The 24674-nt window shown below is 40.3% G+C and overlaps 2 protein-coding genes and 2 long non-coding RNA genes across 6 annotated transcripts in view; 2 read left to right on the plus strand and 2 right to left on the minus strand.

The window, feature by feature from the left end:
* The window catches only part of LOC129763510 (mite allergen Der f 3-like), a 38584-nt gene extending 30775 nt beyond the window's left edge, over positions 1 to 7809 (minus strand). The window contains exon 1 of one of the 2 annotated variants that reach the window (XM_055762654.1): positions 7375 to 7719. In XM_055762654.1, the coding sequence (XP_055618629.1) occupies positions 7375 to 7480 (106 nt within the window). In that variant the 5' untranslated portion in view covers positions 7481 to 7719. Of the gene's footprint in view, positions 1 to 7374 lie in introns of both variants that reach the window. The other variant, XM_055762653.1, reaches the window with a different exon arrangement.
* Positions 7810 to 8819: 1010 nt separating this feature from the next.
* On the plus strand, positions 8820 to 10238 carry LOC129763513 (uncharacterized). Its single transcript, XR_008740952.1, has 3 exons — positions 8820 to 9035; positions 9100 to 9167; positions 9225 to 10238. It is a non-coding gene; the product is annotated as an uncharacterized LOC129763513 (long non-coding RNA).
* A 3815-nt stretch (positions 10239 to 14053) lies between these two features.
* Positions 14054 to 15598, minus strand: LOC129763509 (serine protease persephone-like). Of its 2 annotated transcripts, none has more exons than XM_055762651.1 (2): positions 15208 to 15598; positions 14054 to 15144 (listed from the first exon to the last, which is right to left on the minus strand). In XM_055762651.1, the coding sequence occupies exons 1-2, from the start codon at positions 15284 to 15286 to the stop codon at positions 14156 to 14158; spliced, it is 1068 nt and encodes a 355-aa protein (XP_055618626.1). In that variant the 5' UTR covers positions 15287 to 15598; the 3' UTR covers positions 14054 to 14155. The 2 variants fall into 2 exon arrangements, with proteins under 2 accessions (XP_055618626.1, XP_055618625.1); XM_055762650.1 differs by having other exon boundaries at positions 14054 to 15147; positions 15208 to 15557.
* A 56-nt stretch (positions 15599 to 15654) lies between these two features.
* Positions 15655 to 24674, plus strand: part of LOC129763512 (uncharacterized) — a 49028-nt gene continuing 40008 nt past the window's right edge. The window contains exon 1 of the long non-coding RNA XR_008740951.1: positions 15655 to 15830. This is a non-coding gene — a long non-coding RNA (uncharacterized LOC129763512). The remainder of the gene's footprint in view (positions 15831 to 24674) is intronic.

Below are 24674 nucleotides of genomic sequence, written 5' to 3' on the forward strand. Positions count from 1 at the left end.
GATCTAATGATTCCTGATTACGATATTATGAAGAAACCTGTGGATGGAAAAGTGCGTGATCTTCAAGAGGAGGTGAGAGTTGCTGCGAGAGATTACTTCGATAAGACGAAATGGAAGTATGGCGTGATTTCGGAAAAGTTGGGTTAACTCCACTACTACGTAAAGCTGGATGATGGAAGGACTTGGAAGCGCCACATAGACCAACTACGAGAAGTCGGTTCGAATCTACCGAGTGAACCATTTATACCTGCTACCCCTGTGCCAGAGGAACCAGAAGAGCCGGTACAGCCAGTTATTCCTGAACAAGTTCCAGTCGCGTCTGGTTCTCCTTCGAATGAATCATTTCCACTACAATCTCAACATACGCCAATGTCTCATGTGTTGGTTAAGCCGGAGGATTTTCAACACTCTGTTCCTGTTCCTAGTTTCCAGTCCGGAAGACCTGCCGAGGAGTCAACTTACCAGAGCTTACTCCAGTCACCAAGACGGCCCAGTAGAATTATTAGACCTCCGAGAAGACTTGATCTATGAAGAATACTTTGCTAGGGGGGAAAGCTGTCATATCTTTTGTAACATTACTGTGATATATAAAATGTACCCACCTTAACTTGACACCTTGCTCTTATTTGCTTCGTCAGTTCTAGATTCTTCCCCGTGTAACAAAGAAATATTATTATACCGTTAGAGAAAAAAGTTACGAATAAAAGACGCTTCTGATATTGTACATCCCGCGTGTTCTGTAAATCCCTGACAATAAAAACTCTTGGCCACCGATACAAAAATATTAATTAAATTTTATCGCTCGCTGCTTTGATAATGGTCTGCGTCGCTTAGTGCAAGCATATAATTTGTTTATAGTTGCACTAAAATATAAATAAAAATTAATATTAGGCTGTCAAAAAAGTCCTGCGGTACTTCCGCGAGGTGTCGTTGTAAGCGCGTAGTTCTAGTTGTATTCATTGTATCGAGTCATACTATAGCTTGTTGGAAAGGTAGTTTTGCGCGCTATAATATAGTCCTTGACAGTGTGTGTTTTGTTTGTTTAAGTCGTTCGTGAGTTATAGTGTCGCAAATATGGAGCAAAATAAAGAGAAAATCCGACATATTTTACAGTACTAAAGGGTGTGTCACATCAAATTGCATCACGGAAAAAACGCTGTAGAAATTCGCCCAGTAGACCGATCCATTTGAAAATTTTAGACAGTAAAATAAAAACTATTAAACAACTTTCGGCATTTTCTTTTTTTTCATACTTCGAGCCCAAGCCCGTATGCTCGAGCCTTCCTCTTTATCCCGTCCATAAGGTTCTGTATAACGTCAGGTTGTAGTTTTTTTTGAACAGAAATCCATTTTCTCTTGAAGTCCGCCTCCGATTTGACAACTTTTGGGTTCTTCCGGAGGGCCTGCTTCATAATCGCCCATTATTTCTCTATTGGGCGAAGCTCCGGCGCGTTGGGCGTGTTCATTTCCTTTGGCACGAAGGTGACCCCGTTGGCTTCGTACCACTCCAACACGTCCTTTGAATAGTGGCACGAAGCGAGATCCGGCCAGAAGATGGTCGGGCCCTCGTGCTGCTTCAATAGTGGTAGTAAGCGCTTCTGTAGGCACTCCTTAAGGTAAACCTGCCCGTTTACCGTGCCGGTCATCACGAAGGGGACGCTCCGCCTTCCGCAAGAGCAGATCGCTTGCCACACCATGTACTTTTTGGCAAACTTGGATAGTTTATGCTTGCGAATCTCCTCCGGAACGCTGAATTTTTCCTCTGCGGAGAAGAACAACAGGCTCGGCAGCTGACGAAAGTCCGCTTCGACGTAGGTTTCGTCGTCCATTACCAGGCAATGCGGCTTCGTCAGCATTTCGGTGTACAGCTTCCGGGCTCGCGTCTTCTCCACCATGTTTTGCCTTTCGTCGCGGTTAGGAGCCTTCTGAACCTTGTATGTACGCAGGCCCTCCCGCTGCTTGGTCCGCTGGACGAATGAACTTGACAAATTCAGCTTATTGGCGACATCCCGGACCGAACTTCTCGGATCACGTCTAAACTGCTTAACTACGCGCTTGTGATCTTTTTCACTGACGGAGCATCCATTTTTGCCGTTCTTCACCTTCCGATGGTTAGGTTCTCGAAGTATCGTTTTAGTACTCTGCTGACCGTGGATTGGACGATTCCCAGCATCTTACCGATGTCCCGATGTGACAACTCCGGATTCTCGAAATGAGTGCGCAGGATTAATTCACGACGCTCTTTTTCGTTCGACGACATTTTTCCAAATTTACGAAAAATTGACAGTGAAGCATGGCCAACGTGATCTATACACTCTTATCTGATTATAAGCGAAAGCTGAAGATATAATTCCTAAAAATTAAATTTCTACAGCGTTTTTTCCGTGATGCAATTTGATGTGACACACCCTTTACTATGACAAAGGCAAAAATGCATCTCAAGCTGCCAATAAAATTTGTGCAGTTTATGGACCCGATACAGTTTCCATTTCCACCGCACAACGATGGTTTCAACGTTTTCGTTCTGGTGTAGAGGTCGTCGAAGATGCGCCACGCTCCGGAAGGCCTGTCGTCGAAAATTGCGACAAATTCGCTGAATTAGCCGAGAAAGACCGGCATAGTAGCAGCCGAAGCATCGGCCAAGAGCTGTGGATAAGTCATCAAACCGTTATTAACCATTTGAAGAAGCTTGGATTCACAAAGAAGCTCGATGTATGGGTGCCACACACGTTGACGCAAAAAAACATCTTTGACCGTATCGACGCATGTGAATCGCTGCTGAATCGCAACAAAATCGACCCGTTTCTGAAGCGAATGGTGACTGGCGATGAAAAGTGGCTCACTTACGACAACGTGAAGCGCAAACGGTCGTGGTCGAAGCCCGCTGAAGCGGCTCAGACGGTGGCCAAGCCCTCATTAACGGCCAGGAAGGTTCTGCTGTGTGTTTGGTGGGATTGTCAAGGAATAATCTATTATGAGCTGCTTCCCTATGGCCAAACGCTCAATTCGGACCTGTACTGCCAACAACTGGACCGCTTGAAGGTAGCACTCATGAAGAAGAGGCCATCTTTGATAAACAGAGGCCGCATTGTCTTCCATCAGGACAACGCCAGGCCACACACTTCTTTGGTGACGCGCCAGAAGTTCCGGGAGCTCTGATGGGAGGTTCTTTTGCATCCGCCGTATAGTCCGGACCTTGCACCAAGTGACTACCACCTGTTTTTCAAAAAAAAAAATACCGCAGGACTTTTTTGACAGCCTAATAGTTTCTCCGGTTTTGTTCCCGGAAATTCCCAACCGTCTTCTTTCCACAAACACATCCACATTACTTACCATGCGAATCGTACAAACCGAGCCAAATAAAATCAAAGATTATTGATCCAAGATTTTGTCTATGCAAATCGGATGCCTGGGAATCCCAAATTGTAAGATCATTTGGAGCATGGCTGCCAGTGCCATAGAAAGAAAACTAATTTTAACACTTTCTCAATATGAACTGAGAATCTAACCAGAATATTAACCTTGAACACTTGAACTGAGTTCTTCAGGATCGCTCCAAAGAGATACCGAGTATTTGAAACCGGTGATCTTACCGAAGCGTTCCACGTCCAACCGTTCGAAGTTCGTCGTCATCGCCAGGATACTCATCCGGCATATAACCGAGAATGTCACCAACAATGATATCAGCAACCAGGTTAGTTGGGTCATTTTTACGCAAATATGTACCTGTGTGCGGTAGTGAGAGGATCTTCTGAAATTGCACCTATTTTGTTTACTTTCTTCCAACGGACACCACTGATGAAAGCGCTTCTCGATATGAATTATTATCCGATGATGGCGGTTTTATTTTCGTTTGAAATCAAGCCAAATGCTTGATCAACACATCCATCTCTAGATGTTTGATTCACCGATCATATCAACGTGCGATCGATGAAAAACTTGTTCCAAGACTGATCGTCCCTCTGCGATCGTCGGGCTACCCATGCTGTCGAGCATAAATACGCATGAGAATACGCGAAAGAATTGCGCGAGAAGACAGACAAGATTATCCAAATCCCGCATCCCATTGCTGATCGTGGAATTGTGACGAATAGCATCCAAAAAGGAATGATTAGAAGTTGGGGAGAAAACACCATACGGACATATATTTTGTTGCTCAGTGATTGATAAGCTGAACTCATGTGCGTGTGCTCTAAATAACATTTGGGAAATGGTTTCAAATGATCAGGAGGTTCTTGTCTTCTTTTGATCATTAAGGTGAAGGTGGAAGGAAGCCATTGTAGTAGTATAGGTAAAACCAAGACGGGTCTATGGTACTAGGTGAGGCCGTTTCGTCACTAAGTTGGTTAGGAGAGCGGTATATGAAAACAGTACGGAAGAAAGCAGAAGGGGAATTATTTCCTTGAAGCGTGAAAGAGACAGACTGATCAGGAGCGAGCTTCGGCACTAGCGTATTGTGTTTTGTTTACAAACAAAACACAGTAGATTTCCAAGATGGCTGAAGAGTGGTTTTAGCAAGTTGGCCCACCTTAGGATATACTTCTACGCGCCTTGGGTAAAACCACGGCTTACAGAGACAAGGCTAGCTACTCCGGATCAGTCATTTTTAGTGACGTCATCAGAGTCGTTGAAGTAAACAATGTGTTCTTATTTTTTATTTTTCGTGCTTTGTAAGTTTGTGCGTTGATAATATAGTTGATTATATTTAACACCATTAATAATTTGATAAAACATTTATCCACAAAGAACATAATTCTCGGTTTTTCGGAAAGCGAAAGAATCTCTTTTCTGGTCCGATAATGTCATTTTCATAATTTATACACCCGCTCACAGCGCATTGAACCATTTTCGATTTTTCATTTCGGGAACATTTACGCGTAAGTCGGAAAACAAAATACAACTGGCGACTGTTTACACTGACAATTCGGATGACGACGTCATCAAAAAAAATATTTACTCGCTAAAGAACTAGATTTGTCTCTGTAAGCCGTGGGTAAAACCAAGGCGCTTATATCAATGTATAACAGGTGAAGCAACATCATCACTTCAATAAGAAGGGGATTACGGTTTGTGGAGCGGGGGTTGTTTGTTTTGATATTGCTAGGATACGCCATTTTTGCATTTTCACATGCGAGAGTAGTGGAAATGAGAATGAAATTCTACAAAACATCCCTTCTTTTTCACATAAATTCGCGAAAGCCGAACATAGTAGGCATCGTTCGAATAAGCGTCGCAGCAGTTTGTAGAGAGCCGCCTGCAGCGTTCTGATGCTGTTTGTAAATAATACCGACAGCAATTGCAATATGGCTGAAAGTGCATTTCATATGATTGTTTCACCTGGTATATATAGAGGCGCCTTGGTAAAACCACGTGTAAAAATGGGGTAATAGTGTTAGTGAGAGAAGAGCAATCTGTTTCGTCTGTTTTGATTTTTGTACGTAAATAGATCAATTCACTTATCAGACTGTGTGGCGCTTCACTGACACGAATCTTAGAATACATTTGTAAAAAAATGACAATTCAATTCTAAAGTAAAATGTATGAACGATGTGTTCCAATGAACAATTGCAAATATGAATATATATATAGAAGGTGTATTTGCATAGAATGTAAAATTCTGATTATACGCGAGCGTAACATGAGCAAATTTATTACACATGCGAATTGGGGCTCTTTTGGTATTAACAAGTTCTTCCGCACAGTCACTCGATGTTGATAATTCCTTAATATTTTCCTTCGTTGATCGTATTATTTTCACATATTGACGTTGGAGAGCCTTAACCCTTTTCTTCGTTGGCCGAGGCATTTTGATTGAATGTAATACTTTTTCGTTTAATATTTTTGAAAGCATAGGCAGCCGTGGCAGTGTTCCGAGCTCTGCAATACAATTTTCTTAATCAATGTTAAAGTTGCTAAAACTTACATTATAGACCCATTAAAAGTAAAAATAATAATTGTATTCATATCAACACAATTTTCTTTCATTGATTTTCATGACATGAAACGCTATGACTCAGGAATAACATTTTATTGAGTGGTTTTTATAGCTGTTTCGATGATGTTGTCTGGCATCAGTGACGAAAAAATAACGATGTTTTCACCAATACAAATAAAACCATTGCGGAAAATTGAAAAATGAAAATTTAACTTTCAGAGCACCAGCTCGAGTTTTCCGACGTTTTTTACTATACAGTGCGACGGCAGATGAAAATTTAATATCTTGTGAGTAATCGATTAGAGTTTGGTTAATATTACTTAATGGGAAGTATGCGAAAACGATCGTTTTCTTCACTCTGTTTCGCAAAATTATTTATTTTCGGGCGAAGGGTAACGGAGGGAGATGAAAGAAATGAGCGCCATTGTGGCAGCCATTTGTGGCTTACTTCCATCTTCACCTTAAGTAATTGAAATTGTTTACTCTTACAAAACCATCGTATGTTGTATTGAATAAAATTTCACCATTGCTTGGAGAATAAATTCTGGATTATACTAATTGGATGTAAAACATTACCTCTCGTTCAGCATCGAGAACAAAGTCACTCGTTCTATTCTGGAAATCACCTTAATTTTACCCTCTATGTGAGGCCATTTTTTCGATAACAGATGATTGTCAAGCAATTCACTTTCGGGAATACTGTGACTTGAGTCATCTTACACCATTCACCGGGCATAATAAAGACTATTATTCTGCCGGGTTTCCGGGTTAAAAGTGACGTCAAAGTACACAACACATTGCAAGCCGGATGAGAAAAAGTAATTCCCCAGTAGTAAGAGCTATGTTCTTCGGTTGAAAACTGAAGGTAAGAAATCGTTCCACTGTGGTTGCTATAGGCGCGAAAGGTGTTGCATAGTATAATTTGTGGATATTTCCTTTGGGAATGATGATTTTTGGGAGCGTTGTAGATGTAATTTCGTTAAGGGATACCGAAAAACTACTTGCATATTTAATAAGTGCAGTGTTCTAGTGTTGCTATAGACAACGAGCAATCGACAGTACATATCACAACATATGCTGCGAGTTAATTTGAAAATTTGATTGTTCTGCTGCTTTGAGAATGGTTTGCGTAGCTCAGTGCAAGCGTATATTTTGCTTAATGTGCACTGAAATATGAATAAAAAACAACAAATAGATCTACGTCTTTTCGGTTGTGTCCCCGATAATACCCACCCGAAAATCAAAGATTCTTGAAGATCCACCACTGTGTCGATGCAAATCGAATACGTGGGAATCCCAAGTTGTATGATCTTTTGGAGCATGGCTACTAGTGCCATATGAGGAAATTAATTTTAACACTTTCCAACATGAATCCAACCTTGAACACTCGTCTGAATCGTTCAAAAGAGATAACGTGCATTTGAAACAAGTGGACTTACCGTAGCGATCCACGTCCAACCGTAGGATGCCCCTTGACACGATACTCATCCGGCACATCACCCCGAATGCCACCAACGGTAGCAGCAGCCAGGTTCGTTGGGTCATCTTCTATACGCAAATGTGTGCGTGTGTATGGTAATGAGGGGATTTGCTGAAATTGCCACTTCTTTGTTCACTTTTTTTTCAACGGGCGGCAGTGAAGAAAGCGCTTCTCGATAGTGATTATCATCCGATAATGGCGGTTTTTATTTTCGTTCGAAATCAAGCAAAATACCTGATGAACACATTCATCTCTAGATTTAATTTTTAACTCACAGATATTATCAACGTGCGATCGACGATAAACTTGTTTTAAGACTGATCGTCAGGACAGCGAAAGAATTGCGCGAAAGGACAGACAAGTTTATCCACATCCTGCATCACATTGCTGATCGTGAAATGGCAACGAATAGCATCCGAAGATGATTGGTAAACACCATGCGGAGATATACTTTGTTGCACAGTGATTGATAAGCTACTCTCATGTGCGTGTGCTTGGAATAATTTGGGAAATGGTTTCAAGTGTTCGGGAGGTTATTCTCTTCTTTTGGTCATCAAGTAATTGAAATGATAAATGAAACAATTGTTTACTCTCATAAAACCATCGCAAGCTGTATTTGTCCATGCTTGCACTGATCACATACATTTCTCGAAAACCTGTCTAGCCCCGGGCGATGTTACAGGAAGATTTCCGGAATGAACACTTCACCACTGCTTGGAGAATAAATTCTGGATTATTGGATGTGAAACATTCTCTCTCATTCTGCACCGCAAGTGACGTTAATATTAGCTTCTATGAATATTTCATTTGCGATTTTCATTCTCAGGAATGAATGACTTTCGAGTTAAAGGTCCTCTTGAATAAGGATACGTGTGTGGTGTTTACCGTAGTAGAAAATCTAGTCGGAGTTGAAAATAAGGACACTTGTCTCAGCTACGATTGTGACCAAACCGTTTAAGGTATGAATAAATAAAAACACGCTGTATGTAATTTGTACTTCCAGAGACCAAAACGCTTAAATCTATTTATTTAACGTGTTTCTCGGACGATCTTTGCGATGAAGATAGTCCGGGGGTGATGGCTTCTGTTCTGTACGAGAACAGAAGATTTTTGGGCGTTTCCCAAATCATCAAACATCATGCGCAGTAGTATCAGACAACCCATGGATTTAATACTTACACCACATAATTCAGCATGGATTTGGAAGTGGATTCCAATTGAATATTCTTACAATGTTTTGGTGTATGGATATGTTTTTTTTCTAAATCAGATTTACCTGTAATGGTTCATTGTGGATTCCAAACTTCTGTTTCAACAAAATGACAAAATGCACATATCGCTATTGGCCACCAACACTCATAAATCACACATTGTTGGGGAAACCGATTAGCCTGACCACCCTGTCAACCGTTCAGTTGCCGAAAAGGAAACTTCTGAAGGGCAGTTGACAATTGTCACATTCAAACAATCAAAAGAAATAGACCAATAGAGACAGATAGGGAAGTAAACAAACACAAAACAATAGAAGGATCAATAGGAAGTACAAACGTGGAAGTTTAAATAGAGAAATTACGACAATTGAACATTGAAACTTATTTAAATTAACAAATTAAACTTATTGTAAGTACACACAACATTGAATTACACCAAACATGGAAAATAACATATATTTACATCGAAACAGATAAAGTTAGAAAACGTTGCACAACAGTCCGACACAGATAGCGAAATACACAAAAAAGGACTATAAATGTAAGTTTACACTGAATTAAACATTATATTATAACTCTCATTAAATAAAACTTCTAGCTTAAAGCATTCTCCAACTTAACAACGAGTTTGCTCAAAAGAGTCCCGAAACGCTTGTGGTCACGACTGGGTCGCAACACACATGCTTATAATCATTACGTTTTTCTGTGAAACAAAGGTATTTCTGGCACAATTCCTCGGCAAAATGAAACTTCCGTTTAGACATTTAAAAATCAACTTGGAATATCGAGACGAAACAACTCGGTAAAACGAAAACTCTGAATGGAAACAGTTGGAAAATCTCGTAAAAGATCCAACTGAACTGACCTACACGCTTGCATATTTTTCAGTCGCCAACAAAACGTTACAGGAGGGTTGTGTCCGAGAAACGACCGCATATGACGGTAGAATCACGTATGAGCTATGTTTAGAAAATTTCATCATGAAACTCTTTGATAATAATTGGATGGCCCGGAAAGGGAGCGTTTAGTTTGATTGGTAACAGATGTCCGAGGGGAATGAGATGAGAATTGGGGAGGCGCAAATTGGACCAATAAAAACGTTGTGTTTACCGCAGTAGAAAATGAAACCAAACGCATAATTCATTGTACAGTCTAGTATTTGTATTGAATAAGAAACTGGAAGAGCACAAGTTGCTTGTGCTAATTGACCAGTCAGAAAGCGGGATATTCGTGTAGATATTTTTCCATTGTTCGATAGCTAGTTCCATGCAATATATATTTTTCTTCATTGTATTGTATTGTATTGCAGATGACTGAGCAATAACAATTTTTCGTTTTACAATTTGTACACCAATTCTCGAAAGACGTAATCCTACGTCAAAAAGTTTTTACTCAAAAACAAAATACAAAAAAAAATTAATTAATTACGATTCATCAACAAAATGCAATTTCTCATAAAAATCAGGATAAATGCTAAAATATGAAAAATAAATCAGGACGCCCTAAAAGCATCTAGAAATCTGGATATTCCTGCTGTATCAGGAGAGATGGTATTCCTACTCATAAATAAGAACAGAATTCTAGTCTTTCCAGCGAACAGTCAACGACCTTCCTTGAGACTTAACTCTAAATAATTATGCTGATGTGTTCAAATAAAAAGAAAATCATTCGACTTAATGACTTCAAAATTTTCGAACTGTGAGCTTCAGTTTTCAACCGAAGAACATAGCTCTCATTACTGAAAAAATCATTCTTCCCATTCAGCATGTGTTATACTTTAACACGACTTTCAACCCAATTCACGAATTCCCGAAAAATGAATGATCGATCGGAAAATCGCCACCCACCAATAAGCCCAGGAGCACTCCTAAACTCACACAAGCCCGATCTCACCCACCGACCGTTGACCGTTGACCGTTGACCGTTGACCGTTGACCGTTGACCGTTGACCGTTGACCGTTGACCGTTGACCGTTGACCGTTGACCGTTGACCGTTGACCGTTGACCGTTGACCGTTGACCGTTGACCGTTGACCGTTGACCGTTGACCGTTGACCGTTGACCGTTGACCGTTGACCGTTGACCGTTGACCGTTGACCGTTGACCGTTGACCGTTGACCGTTGACCGTTGACCGTTGACCGTTGACCGTTGACCGTTGACCGTTGACCGTTGACCGTTGACCGTTGACCGTTGACCGTTGACCGTTGACCGTTGACCGTTGACCGTTGACCGTTGACCGTTGACCGTTGACCGTTGACCGTTGACCGTTGACCGTTGACCGTTGACCGTTGACCGTTGACCGTTGACCGTTGACCGTTGACCGTTGACCGTTGACCGTTGACCGTTGACCGTTGACCGTTGACCGTTGACCGTTGACCGTTGACCGTTGACCGTTGACCGTTGACCGTTGACCGTTGACCGTTGACCGTTGACCGTTGACCGTTGACCGTTGACCGTTGACCGTTGACCGTTGACCGTTGACCGTTGACCGTTGACCGTTGACCGTTGACCGTTGACCGTTGACCGTTGACCGTTGACCGTTGACCGTTGACCGTTGACCGTTGACCGTTGACCGTTGACCGTTGACCGTTGACCGTTGACCGTTGACCGTTGACCGTTGACCGTTGACCGTTGACCGTTGACCGTTGACCGTTGACCGTTGACCGTTTTCGTTTTCGTTTTCGTTTTCGTTTTCGTTTTCGTTTTCGTTTTCGTTTTCGTTTTCGTTTTCGTTTTCGTTTTCGTTTTCGTTTTCGTTTTCGTTTTCGTTTTCGTTTTCGTTTTCGTTTTCGTTTTCGTTTTCGTTTTCGTTTTCGTTTTCGTTTTCGTTTTCGTTTTCGTTTTCGTTTTCGTTTTCGTTTTCGTTAGGCTTACACTCCTCCCTTTCTGAATGCGTTAAGTAATACAGCGCGGCCTCGATTATATACAGTTTCTGGTTTCTTTTCACTGTATATAATCGAGTCAAAAAAAAATTTTTTATTCGTTTTTTTGCATGTATTTTTCATTTTTTGAATATAAAAGAGGAATTTGATTTTTGATTCATCCCCTTTAAATCAGAAAAAAACTTTCTTACATGATAAAAATTAATTTATCCAAATTCCCTCAGGAAGTGATACACGATCATATTTGATGTTGCCTCTAACTGGCTCTACATAACAAAGTACGCTACGGAATACGATTCTGTTACTTTCATTTGAAAGATGAGGAAATTTAGTACAGGATATAGTAGTGGAACATCTAAATAGGTGACTTTTGATAACATTTTGGAAGTGAAAAACTTAAAAGTTAGTAATTTTCAATGTGTTATTATTATTTTTATCCTAGAAATGTATATTAAACTAGATTGTTTTTATCAATTAAATTGAAGCTCTCTAACCGCCCTACAATTTCTTCTCTGACACCCAAATAAAATATTTTTTTCCAAACTGTGTATAATCGAGTCTGTATATAATCGAGTCTATATATAATCGAGTCCGACCTGTATTCGGATATTCCAGTGCTCGCATAAAGATTTTAGAGTGGCTCCAATCAGACATGAGCAGTTTAAAATAGTATTCTTGATTTTGCTGTTTCGGATATTAAACCCTGGTGTGTGGTGACCATTTTGCGTATATCAGACTTCTCCCCCGTCTCACGTGACTCTAAACCACCTTTTCCAATAGTTTGTATGTACAGTAATCGTTCGCTAACTGGTCCTGTTTTAACTGGTCTGCGTTTTAACTGGGCGAACGTTAACTGGTCCTTGGACCAGTTAAAAAGCAGAATTTCGTAAACAATCGACGCCATATTCAAATGGAAGATTTGCTGTGAGGGGAATTCGAATGAAACTTGAAATGTTATGAAAATTGACATTATTTTCGCATGACAAAAACATTGATTGAATTACAGAAAAATAATGTCCTCAAATTATATTTCATATCTGTTGTCACACTCAATGCGAAACTTTCAATGGAATCCTTTTGTTTATCCAATTTCATTATCAACGTGAATCAAACAATTCATTGAAGTTCCCCTCGATTTTATTTGACGTTTAACATGCCGGACCAGTTAAAACGCAAATGTCAATAACTGGTCTTCCCTTTTCGCCCAGTTAGCGAATGTTTACTGTAATTCCTTTAATCAAAGGTTTCATTTATCAGTTGTAGATAGTTTGAAAAGCAAAACCGCACATTGAGCTCATGATGGTTCTGCATTTCAGCTTACCCTGCTCTGTGAGGCAAGTTTGAACTGCAATGCATATGAAAATTAAACCACAAAAATAAAACTGGCCAGTCAATTGTTGCGAATTGCGACTCCGACGAAGATACTCCCAGCATTGACGTAGGTGATTTTAACCGGTTTTCTCGTACCACGCGAGCTTGGGATGGTGGATATCCGAAGCTAGCGAAATTAACAGCCGAGAAGGCCAATCCAGTTGGATACAAATTTCGCATAATATGACCATGTTCGTCGTCTTCGCCAAGGTTATTTAGGATAATGGTCACCATTTATGGCTGGATAGAGACAGAGGTGGGTCCATCATATTTCGCGGCGATAAATTCTATCGTTTCTAAAGTAACACAATTTTTGGCGCAGCCATGAACATACACTTTGTGGCTGACTGCCACTATACGAGGTGAATGAGAATTGTCGAACGATTGTGTGGAAAACAGTCGGGTGACGTCTTTAGAGAACCCCCATTGAACTGACAGGAGCCAACATATCGGGTATCCCACTGACATTTTCTCTTTGTTTTCTTATGAATTGGGTATCCCACTGACAGTTCTGCTTGAGATTTTGCTAACGATCCTAGCATCAATCATAGCACCCGGCTGGTGGAAAAGCATTTCATTAGAATATGTACACAAACACAGAAACAAAACGGAAGCTGTTTTCGGTACGAAACCGATAAGCTAATAAATACCAGATTACGATTTTTCAGGCGTTGACTCAGCAACGGTTTTTGGGTGGTTCTGATGATTTGGTGATTGGGGATCAATCCCCTGAGACAAAATGACAACAAAAGTCGGTTTTCTAAGGATATTTTCTTCTGATTTATTCTGGCTTCTAGTTACTAGGATGCATATATGAATTAATGTGAGTTGTTTGTTGTTGAAATACGTACGAATAAAAACAATCTTTACCGAGAGAGGTTCCTTTAAAGTGGGCGTTCACTGCTAATCATTGCATCGCAAGAATAAACTCACTAATTGCAGCAACCACACAGTGGGATAATCACTCACGTTTGCGGCATATACTACATCCCAACCGGTTGGAGAACATGCCTATCTATTGATGCATCCCAAGGGGGATTTTTGTGTGCATAAATGCATTAATCATTCGACAAGTAGGATACAGACGGATGTGGGAGCATATATTGACTAGTCGCTATTTTGTGATGATTTGCTCCGTATCATTTGTCTCCTTGTAAATAACGAGCCAAACAAGTCTTAACATTTCCCGTTTTATTCGATGCGACGGAATGTATACATGTTTTTTCAAGTTTCACACAAAGTATTTTGCACTTCTTCTGCTCCGTTCATCCTCCTTCTAGCTCTTCCACACAATCGATTCCACCCAATCAATATATCGCGATATCCGGGTGTAAACACCCGGCCAGGTCGACCCGCACAACCTTCCACTGGATGTGACACCCACCAAATATCGTCGATGCCCTAGAATCAGCTCCAGTGGACCACCGGAGTCGCCAACGCAAGTATCTCCCACGGTTTCATTCCTTAAATTTCTCCCAAGTGCACATAACTGCTCATTTTGCAACGGACCAAGGCTTCTTCGTGATTTATCCTGCACCAGGGTACTGTTACATCCCTCCCGGTCCAGCGTGGTGACATTTGCCTTCAACAGTATCGGTGATGAATCGAAATCGTTCGGATCAGTGCTGCCCCAACCTTCTATCGAGAGAATTACATGTGGTTCCGGATCGGTTAGGTTGGTATACAAGCACGCTGGATGGATGAACGGTTCGGTTATGGATCGATCCAGCTCCAACAATGCGATGTCGTTCCTGAGCGGACGGCTCGTGTAGTTCGGATGAATGATTGAATTTTTGAAGCCGATGTCAACGGGAGGCTCCTGAGGATTTACTTCGAAAAGATGAACCACCCCAAACCGAGCGAGCTGTGGTTTCTGCTCCTTCACACAATGAGCTGCGGTCAGCAGATATCGCTCCGATATGAGGCTTGATCCACAGCGAAACTTAATGGTCCCATCCTCAAGATAGCCGAGGGCAGCGACATGTGGGAACTCATTCACAGCCGCTATTGAACCGCCGAAAACATGGTGCGAGAGACCGGACATCGAGAAACTTTCGCACATTCGTTCGCTTATCAGAGACACTCGTGACTTGGTTTTGGTGGATTTAATAGTGACGTCTCCCGGGCCGCAACATACAATCGGCTCGGATTTATTGAAACCACATGTTATCCAATCCGTCTGTGGAACAGTCCTCAAATACGGACAATCCCGCGCATCTGTACAGATTCCATCCCCGGTACCATTCGCTAGTTTGCATTTGTCCCCTTCTGAAAGAAGGGTAGATTAGCTACAAAACACTGCCACTGCTGTGCGATGATGTCACCTACCGGAAACATCGTTTAGCCGGCGTGCAATTACGAGTCCCAACCAGACCAGCAGGAACCAGAATGTTTGTACCCGATACATTGTGGCACCTTCTCGTGATGATCTGTGCAAGGATCTCAACCGAAAACCATACCTTTTATCAACAAAAACAAAACCCGTAATGACCTAGCCTTGAAAAAAAAACACGATCAACAACACAGTCTTAAGCCGAAAAAACCAGTTCTTGTCTCGCTGCCGTTCTCTCGCTGACTGTTGGCTGCTAGTGCCGGATGCTCACCGGGATGCTTGAGATGTCTTTGCACCGGCCTCGGCCACACGCACACCCACATACTCAACGGCGACACTCAGGAGAATCTCCAGCATCACTGAGCGATGATTGACTTCTCTCTAGCTCGCTAACTGTTCTGGTCTGGCATTGGCTGTGCGCAGTTGCACTTGCGCATCAAATGTAAATTTGGAAGAGTGCTTTCGCCATAAACTTGATAGGGCCCCGATTCATTAGAATGCATAAAGAGTTTCCGTAATGTTACAGTCTATTAACATAATACGCCTCGGTTGGTAGGTGCATTCAATGTTCTCGTTCTTGGATTCGTGATCGTAATCTAGAAGGAATCACATTAGTAGGGTAAGTTCGGGTGATTTGAACCACCCCTTTATCTCTAAAAGGACGCCTCAACTTGGATTGTTCTATAATGCTCCTTTTATTATTGAAATGTATGTACCTAACGTGAAAAAAGTCACAGTAGGGTTGTGTCCGAGACTCGACCGCATAGTTGACGTAGGATTCTGTTAGGCTATCTGTTGATTTTGGATATGTTTGAGGAATTACATCGTTAAACTCTTTGATAATGATTTGGTGGCCTCCTGAAATGGCCATTTAGTTTGGTTGTTGGGTATTGTCTGTTCACTCTACCAGTGTTTACCGAATGATGATGACAACAGTCGTTCGATGGTGCGTATCGGATAAGAGATACCGTAATGTAACGAGATATAATGAAAAACGCCCTCTGTGATCCTAGACGAGAAGCCTCCTATGTTATGTATGAATGGAATAAAGAAAAAAAAAACTCACCAATGTAATATAAGATAGTTACCAATACCGAACACAATTATCAATTTTTCTCATCAGTAAAAACATGTTACTTTAATATAGAGAAAACATATTTGAAATGGAAAAGGTAATTTTCTTTTATAATTTTTACTTTGAGTGTTTATTCAACCCAATGCGAATTTTAATTGGACTAATAACACCTAATACTCTACATATAGTATGTAGCTATCCCTTTTTCTAATATTTCTGCACCTTTCCAATTTTTCTCGCCGTAAAAACTTTCCATGGGTGAAAATGAACACAACAAAACAGGCAGCTTAAACCAAACGATCCGTTCTCGAGCGGGAACACACCTTGGTTTTTATATATGAAAATAGAAATAAATCGTTCATATATCAAGTCATTTTCAACACAACTGCTACCACTTATGCTAAGTTTTTCACAATACACGATCGCTCATTGATATGAAATTTCACGAAACAACCAACATTAAAGTTCCAAATTTAGATTTTATTTGCTAGAATTAATCGTGTCACTCACCTTACTTGCAACATAAAAATGCCCCTGACTTTCATATATTTGCAATGCCGATCTCCCCCAGGCAGCTTGGTTTTGATGTCTCTGTTAGGGAACACATTTCGGTAGGAACGAAAGTTCCCCCTACTTTTATGTATTTGCAATGCCGATTTCCACCAGGCAGCTTGGTTTTGATGTCTCTGTTAGGGACTCACCGCATGTGTCGTCAATTTTGACCAATCAGAAGTGGGTATTTCCGTTAGGATAGGGGTTGAGATTTTTCAAATGTTCGATAGTTAGTTTTATGACACATATTGTTATCTTCACTATAAAAAATTGTTATGGAGTGCCGAAATCGATTGACGCAAAAATTTAATCAATCCATTATGAGTTGACTGAGCAATAAGCGTTTGAAATTGGACAATTTTCACGATGTGCTCGATTTTCGATTTTCAATTTGCACCCCAATATGTTCCCGAAAGACGTAATCCTATGTCAAAAATCATTGGTAAGGTTGGTAGAATCGGTAACATAAACAAAGCAAGCACTTTGATTGTAAGAAAAATTAAGTTTTTCGATCGTGATTTTATTGCTTTTCCGCTGATTAAACGAACTTTTAGTGTATTGTGCAGTAAAGTTCTGTTCGCCTACAGTAAAGGAACCATGCAGCGAAACTGTAACATTGATAACAATAAATGAAATAAATTGCATTCCATTTTTCGCATGCTGTGTGGGGTGATATGGTCACGTTTCTATGGGGTGAATTGGTCATACAGGTTTGAGATTTTTATTTAGACTAATTGATTCTAGATACCGAGGAATCACAAAAAAAAGGATGAACAGACAACGTTGGAAGAAAGAGGAGCCTGAAAAAGCAACGCAGGCTATCAAGGATGGATTTTCTTTGTACAAAGCATCAAAGGTGTTTGAAAATGCTTGAACAACAGTGAAAAGATTCACGCAGAATTCGAAATGGACTCAATGCAATTTTTCTGGTCTGGCTTCTGGCCAAGACAACTGGAATCGATCCCAGAACACTGTTACTGATTGTAATATTATTCTGGATCACTTTACATAAGTTTGTTTTTTCGAAGAAACACACACCTGACCAAATTTCCCCACATCAAATTTTATTGTCCAAAAATCACCTTTTTTATTTTATTATATATTTGATAGTTTGAAGCTGTTTGATTGAGAAAAAACGAGTGTATCTCAATGAACAGTGTGACTTTTAGTTTTATTAGTTTGGAAATATTATTGGCTGTTATTGGCTTAGGTGGTCCAAATTGCCCCCGCTTACCCTAATTCATATTATCAATGAACGCACAGCGGGCGACGTTGAAATGGAGAATAGATTTTAATCTAACATGTTCTGTATGATGATAAGCTGCAACTTCCGAAGAATGAAAGAAAACTCTGCCATTCTTCATTTGTTTATTAAAATAAGGGAAAAAATGGAGAATTTAATGCTTTTTGAATATTCCTTATGAATCGCGGATTCTCTTGAAACTTTCAGAAAATAAAGATCTGTTAATTATTGAGGATTTACTTTATTCATCTTATTCAATTTCTTCTCCCATTTCGATTCGGTCGCACTTTACTTTGCAATCCAGCCATTAAATTTTCTACAACGAATTCTCCTTTTTTATTAGTATTCAAGTGACGAATTTCAAAAAAGGAGAGTTTGTTGTCGAGTTCAGCCTAAAATATGCTCACTCTATTTTTTTATATTTATGTCACTTACGCTAATTATTACAGGGTGCCTAACGAATTTTTACAATAAACGACATGTATTAGAAAATTAATGCCAGTTAGTCATATATGCGATAAATGTTTTGTTGTATATTTTCTTTCGTAACATATGGGAATTGTAAATTATGGTGCTCCGGTGGCCGAGTGGTTTTCGTACCACATTTTCATGCCGGGGGTTCGAGTTCGATTCCCGTTCTGGCCGGGTGATTTTTCGTCAAAGAAGTTTCTTCCGACTTGCACTGAGGTCACACGAATTCTAGAGCTCGTCACTCCAGAATACATTCAAGGCGTGTTATCCGGCATAGAAATCTCAACTAGGTACTATTAATAAGAATGTCGCAAGTAATGCCCACGTTGAGAAGGCAAAAGTTCCACTGGAACGGTATCCAAGAAAGGAATTGTAAATTATTTCGTTCAAAAATATCGCCTCCCTTTCTGTTGATAGCAGCTTCCGGAAACTGCGGTATGTACGCTTTACCATGTTTCGATTCATAGATGTCACCACCTCCATGATCTTAGCTTTGAGCGACACCTAAGTGTGGTGTGAGGCGTTCTATTGGTGCCCCACACAAACTAATACAAAGGATTGATATCGGGACTACTAGCGGGCCGAATTTCCTTCTCCCAAAATCCTGGAACATCTCCAGCAGACCATTTCTGTGTTCTCTTGGCATTATAAGCAGGAGCTCGTCTTGTTGGAAGATGAAATTACGGGCAGCAACAACCTTCTTCATTCATAGGACAACAACATCCTGCAGAACATAGAATACATCGGCTGTAACATTTAGTCCTTGATCGAAGAAATACGGATACATTACTTCCCCCTCGCTGGAGACTACGCCTAGAATCATGACATGGGTCGAAATTTTCGTTAACATGACGATAGGAACCTGACTACGATCTGGCTCAAGCCACCTGTTATTCTTTTGATTCACCTATTGATCCTGATTAAAAAAATCATCAGAGAAAAAGATTACATAGTTAATATGGTGAGGATGCTTCAACCGACTTAGGAGTTTTTTAGCTTTCTCCAATCGCCGTGATTTGGCCGCAGCGTTTTTGAATTGACCTCTGCGTAGCGCATACGACTTATGGACAAGATTTTTGGCCATTACTCGTCGGATTGAGAAGTACAAAAACACTATTTCCCGAACCATGGACCTCATTGATCTCGCTGGATTCTGTGAATAACCAAGCTCCGTGGGGTATACTATCTTGCCCAAAACTCGGTAACACATCTCACCACACCTCACCTACCGGTGTGATGTGTTCACATCAGCTGTCAGACCGAGCTCAAGGTTTGCTCGTCAGGTTGTTATGATCAGGGTATGTAGAATTGTGGATGAGCGAATAAGGTGAGATAGTTATATGTGGCAGTGGTGTCAATGTGCATTCTGGAACCCACACATCCTCTCCCCTCACTAAAAAAATTGTAAGGGGTTATATCAATTACACGACCGCATATTTTTGACGTAGAACTACGCAATTATGTTATGCAATCCACTTGTTTACCACTTCGAATATTATTTTAGAATGCATCGATTTTTTTTGTAATAGATTATGTTCTTCGTTGCAAATAAATTGGATGAACATCCTTTTACGTTTGATATGATGCCTTAGACTACTCATAAATTTGAACGGAAGAGTTGTCAAACGATCATTGTGTTTTACATTTCACTCTGAAAATATTGCACATCTCATGTTTACGTAGTTCTCGAACCGCGAAAGTTTATTCACCCTCCGGTTCGCACAACAACAAGCGGTTCGCAATTTGGTGTTGAGTACAAAAGTACTCAACACCAAAAAATACCCCCGACTTGCATGTATTTGCAAAGCGAATTCCCCCGGGCTCATTAATTTTGAAGTCCGTGTTAGAGAAACACAGCTCGGTGGGAATAAAAATACACGCAACTTGCATATATATTTGCAGAGGGGATTTCCAAAGGTACATCGATTTCGAAGTCTGTGTTGGGGAAACCGTAAATCGGGCCAATCAACACTTGGCAGTTAGGGCGTTTAGATAACGCTTGACGTTTTACAGTTATTAATTTGTTCATCTCATGAAAAATAATATTTTATTAGTTGTGATAGACGCGTAGAAATATTTCCTATCAATTGATGCAAACATCTTTCCGATCTGTTAAGAAATGTTCGAGTTATAAGCATTCAAAATACGGGTAGGGTTAGCACACAAATCGGCAGAACAAATGTATGGGAAAAAAGGAAGTTCTTCCAGTTTTCATGAATTTAAACCGTTTAAGGATTAGCGAATTGTAATGTATAGCATATCAACAAATCTTAGAGAATTTCCGATTCGATTGGTATACAAAACATGAGAATTCGTTCAGTGAAAATAGATATTAACGTTAATTTTATTTCATGAAAACGTGACCTGTTTTCTGATTTGACACCGTTCCTGAAAGACGTAATTCCACGTCAAAAAAATTAAATCTGGAGAATAAATGGAAGAAAGCTTGTCTCTCTTCAGTATTTTTTTTATTCTCGATGTTTCATGTCACCCTCCATTGACACCATTCAAATTCAAATTATTTTCTTCAAGCATAACATTGACGTAATTTTTCTACCAACATCACCGTGTTCCATCACGGTATACTTACGAACCACGATTCTGCTTTCACCCGAGTCTCACGTACAAGAATCACCATATCTCTAGGTCGAACGCGATAGACGAGCACATGGTCTGCAATCTTCTCGCTTTGAACAATTGTGGGTGAACTTTACCGGTTCTGTGATTTTGTCGAAAGACATAGTGATTTCGAAACGATTCACGAATCAATGAATCAATTGCTACATGATGGTCCTGAAATTACATTACCGATGCTACAGCTATGATCAACTTCGCTGGGTCTTTTTTTTTGGGTTCATTTAATGGCTGATTTAATTCAATGCTTCCACGACCCTGTTTATGGTGGTTTCCACTTGCTTCAACCGCTCGTATTATTCGCGATAATCGATCCACATAGCCGATCTCTTTACCAATCCTTACATGTGCATAATCCTTCATTGTCACCATTTTTAGAGGTGGTTTCCTCTCCTTCATCTCGCTTGATACCGCAGCTGTCATCCTCACTGCATCCAAAATCGCACCGCCCTTTTCTGATCCTTTCTCATCCTCATCGAATTTTTTCGAGTCACTATGAAATTCGGGAGCGCGAACCTATTTTTCACGGAACATATTTTAATCTAGTATCTTTACATTTTTCGATTCCAATTCAACTTAGCGCGGTCTTCTCGATCCGCTTTCAATCTGGCGCGGTCGTCTCGATCTGCTTTTAATTGAATCTGGTGCGGTCGTCTCAATCTGCTTTCAATTGAACCTAGCGCGCTCATCAAGAGCCGCTTTCTTTCTTATCCATCAATGAAAAAAAAGGTTCATCACTTCCACTTCCATCTACCGTGTGACATGTGGGAGTCGCACAATCCGTAAATCCAACAAGCGAATTTAAGAAAAACATCACTTGCGTACATTTTTTGTATCACACACGAAAATTACTCACACATATAAAATAGCACACAGTATTGTGTTTAGCAACTCTGAAAAACTTGTGAATTTTGTTAAATTTTTTTTCAACCCGTTTTCTGTATGTTTTTTCATAAAATTGTACTCGGAGACAAAATGAACCAAAATTTGACTGAAAATTCCACACAAATTGCACGCTATTAATGCTAACGCGAGGACTTCCATAGCATACCTGTTAGCTGTCTAAGTTCGTTGGGCCCGGATTTTCGTTATTCGCTAGCTGACCCGACGAACTTCGTCCCGCCCAAATAAGATTTTGACGTAGGACTACGTCTTTCATTTCTATACCGGGGTGTAAAATCAATGTTTCGAAAACGAAAGCGTTACGCCGGAGATCGAGATTTTGAGCGTTAATAGCTCCTAAACAACTGAACGAAATGGTATGATAAATACTTCATTCGAAAGATAAAATGTCTACGCGTTCTATACTTGTTACTTTCTGATCCAAAAACTTGTTTCAATAGTCTTAAAATTGCTTTCAAAACAGGCTGTTGAAATCACCAATCGGTATATAAGCGAGCGCCGCTCGGAAATCCACTCAGTTCTAATTGAACAGCGATTAGAGCATGTTGTCGCTGTTGTGGTGAAGCTCTTTGTTATCATGAAAGCGCGAATGAACGGTGTCACCAAGAGCCTGTTTGTGCACCTTAGGCCAGAAGGGAATCCATCAGGAGGAGAGTGATGCCACAAACGGTTCCCCGGGAAGATCACGAAGCAGCCGCTACACACACACACACACACACACACACACACACATATATACACGCGTGGAATTCTTTCCGTTTAGATGCCATTCAGCATCGAGGAAGATCCGGAAAATAATCTGCCAGTTCCTCTGGGAATTTAAAATTACATTCATGTGAAAGAGTTTATTTGAATGTTTTCTATCCATGTAACACTGTGACCAAATACATTTGGTTTTGTGATTTTTCAATCAATCGCAATTAACAGGATAGCTTCTGAAGATTATTCTTCCCCATCAGTAGAATATTTCCGTATCCAATATTGTATGCGCCCGCAATCGATTATTGCTCAGTCGCCGAAAGTTCCGAGCTCAGAGAGTTCATTCCCCTCTAGTTTGCCTTCCAAATTGCCATCGTAAACCACGCCTTCTCTCGATTCAATCACGCACAAAAAGCATACTTAAGCGATATTCTGGTGGTGAGACGCATTCATTTTTCGTGAGGACATCGACAAGACAACATCGTTGCTGAGAGTGCTGGACGACTTGTTTGAAACTGTGAGGAGCACTGAGAAGCCGATCCTTCAGGAGAAGAGAAGGTGACCATGGAAGCAGCCGCTACACACACATACACGCACGGAATTCTTTCCGTTTGGATGCCGTTCAGCATCGAGAAAGATCCGGAAAATAATCTGCTAGTTCCTCTGGGAATTTAAAATTACATTATGTGAAAGAGTTTATTTTGATGTTTTCTATCCATGTAACACTGTGACCAAATATGTTTCAATCAAGTGCTATTAACAGATGGTTATCGAGTGGGCTTCCAGTATCGAGGAAAATGTAGAAATATCTAATCGTTACTGAAAATAATCTGCCAGTTCCTCTGGGAATTTAAAAATACATTCATGTGACAAAGTTTATTTGAATGTTTTCTATCCATGTAACACTGTGACCAAATACATTTGGTTTTGTGATTTTTCAATCAATCGCAATTAACAGGATAGCTTCTGAAGATTATTCTTCCCCATCAGTAATATATTTCCGTATCCAATATTGGATGCATAAAACCTTGTGCCTCCAACGTAACGCTCTCGTTTTCGAAGTCCCCCAACTATTCATTTATTCTTTCATTCAGAATGAATTCAGATTCAACTTCAAACAAAAAATCTCTAAATCAACGATAGTCCTACGTCACCCTTGCGGTTATACCATAGATATAACCCACTTCCTGTTTTTTGATTTGAATACTTTCAAACATCCACGTTTTCTTACTAAGTGAACGTTAGTGAGTCCAATCACTGAACTCTTCATTGATTGATTACACTTTGACCCTTTACAATTTCCTTTTACTATAAATTGTCTAGAACTTCTACAAATATCCTTATCGTCCTTATAATATAAAATTATTTTCAAACACAATTCTCGTTCAAAATTCTTCAAGCATTTGGAAACAACATGTTTCTCCGTTGCATGGAATACATGTTAGATACAGAGAATATTACAAAATAAAGACAGCTCAAATCGGACCATTCCTTCCTCGGGTTTAGGGCACACCAACACATTTGGCCTTCCATTTTTGTTTATATATATAGAAGATATAGGAATGCGTTATTCCGTCTGAAAATCCTTTTCCACTTTCGAACAAAACTCAATTTCGTTAGCGCCAACATCAAATGGACTAACAACGCTTATTATGATGTAATTTTCGAACATGTGGGAATTCAATTTTCCGAATTTTCCGATTTTTCCCTCCGCTATATTGATCTACGGGAGGAGACGAATACAACGAAATATAGATGACTCAAATTGAACCATTCCTTCCTCGGGTTTTGTGCTTACCAACAAATTTGGCCTTCCATTTTTATTTATAGATATAAGATATGGAAATGCGTTATTTCGCCTGAAAATCCATTTCCACTTACGAACA

Source organism: Toxorhynchites rutilus, chromosome 1 (genome assembly GCF_029784135.1).
Source record: "Toxorhynchites rutilus septentrionalis strain SRP chromosome 1, ASM2978413v1, whole genome shotgun sequence".
Lineage (NCBI taxonomy): Eukaryota > Metazoa > Arthropoda > Insecta > Diptera > Culicidae > Toxorhynchites > Toxorhynchites rutilus.

Bases quoted from the DNA above. Each gene is read 5' to 3' on its own strand.
- LOC129763509 (XM_055762650.1), bottom strand. From the start codon at position 15,286: ATGTATCGGGTACAAACATTCTGGTTCCTGCTGGTCTGGTTGGGACTC. The intron at 15,148-15,207 runs GTAGGTGACATC...CCCTTCTTTCAG, and splicing joins CCGGCTAAACGATGTTTCCG to AAGGGGACAAATGCAAACTA.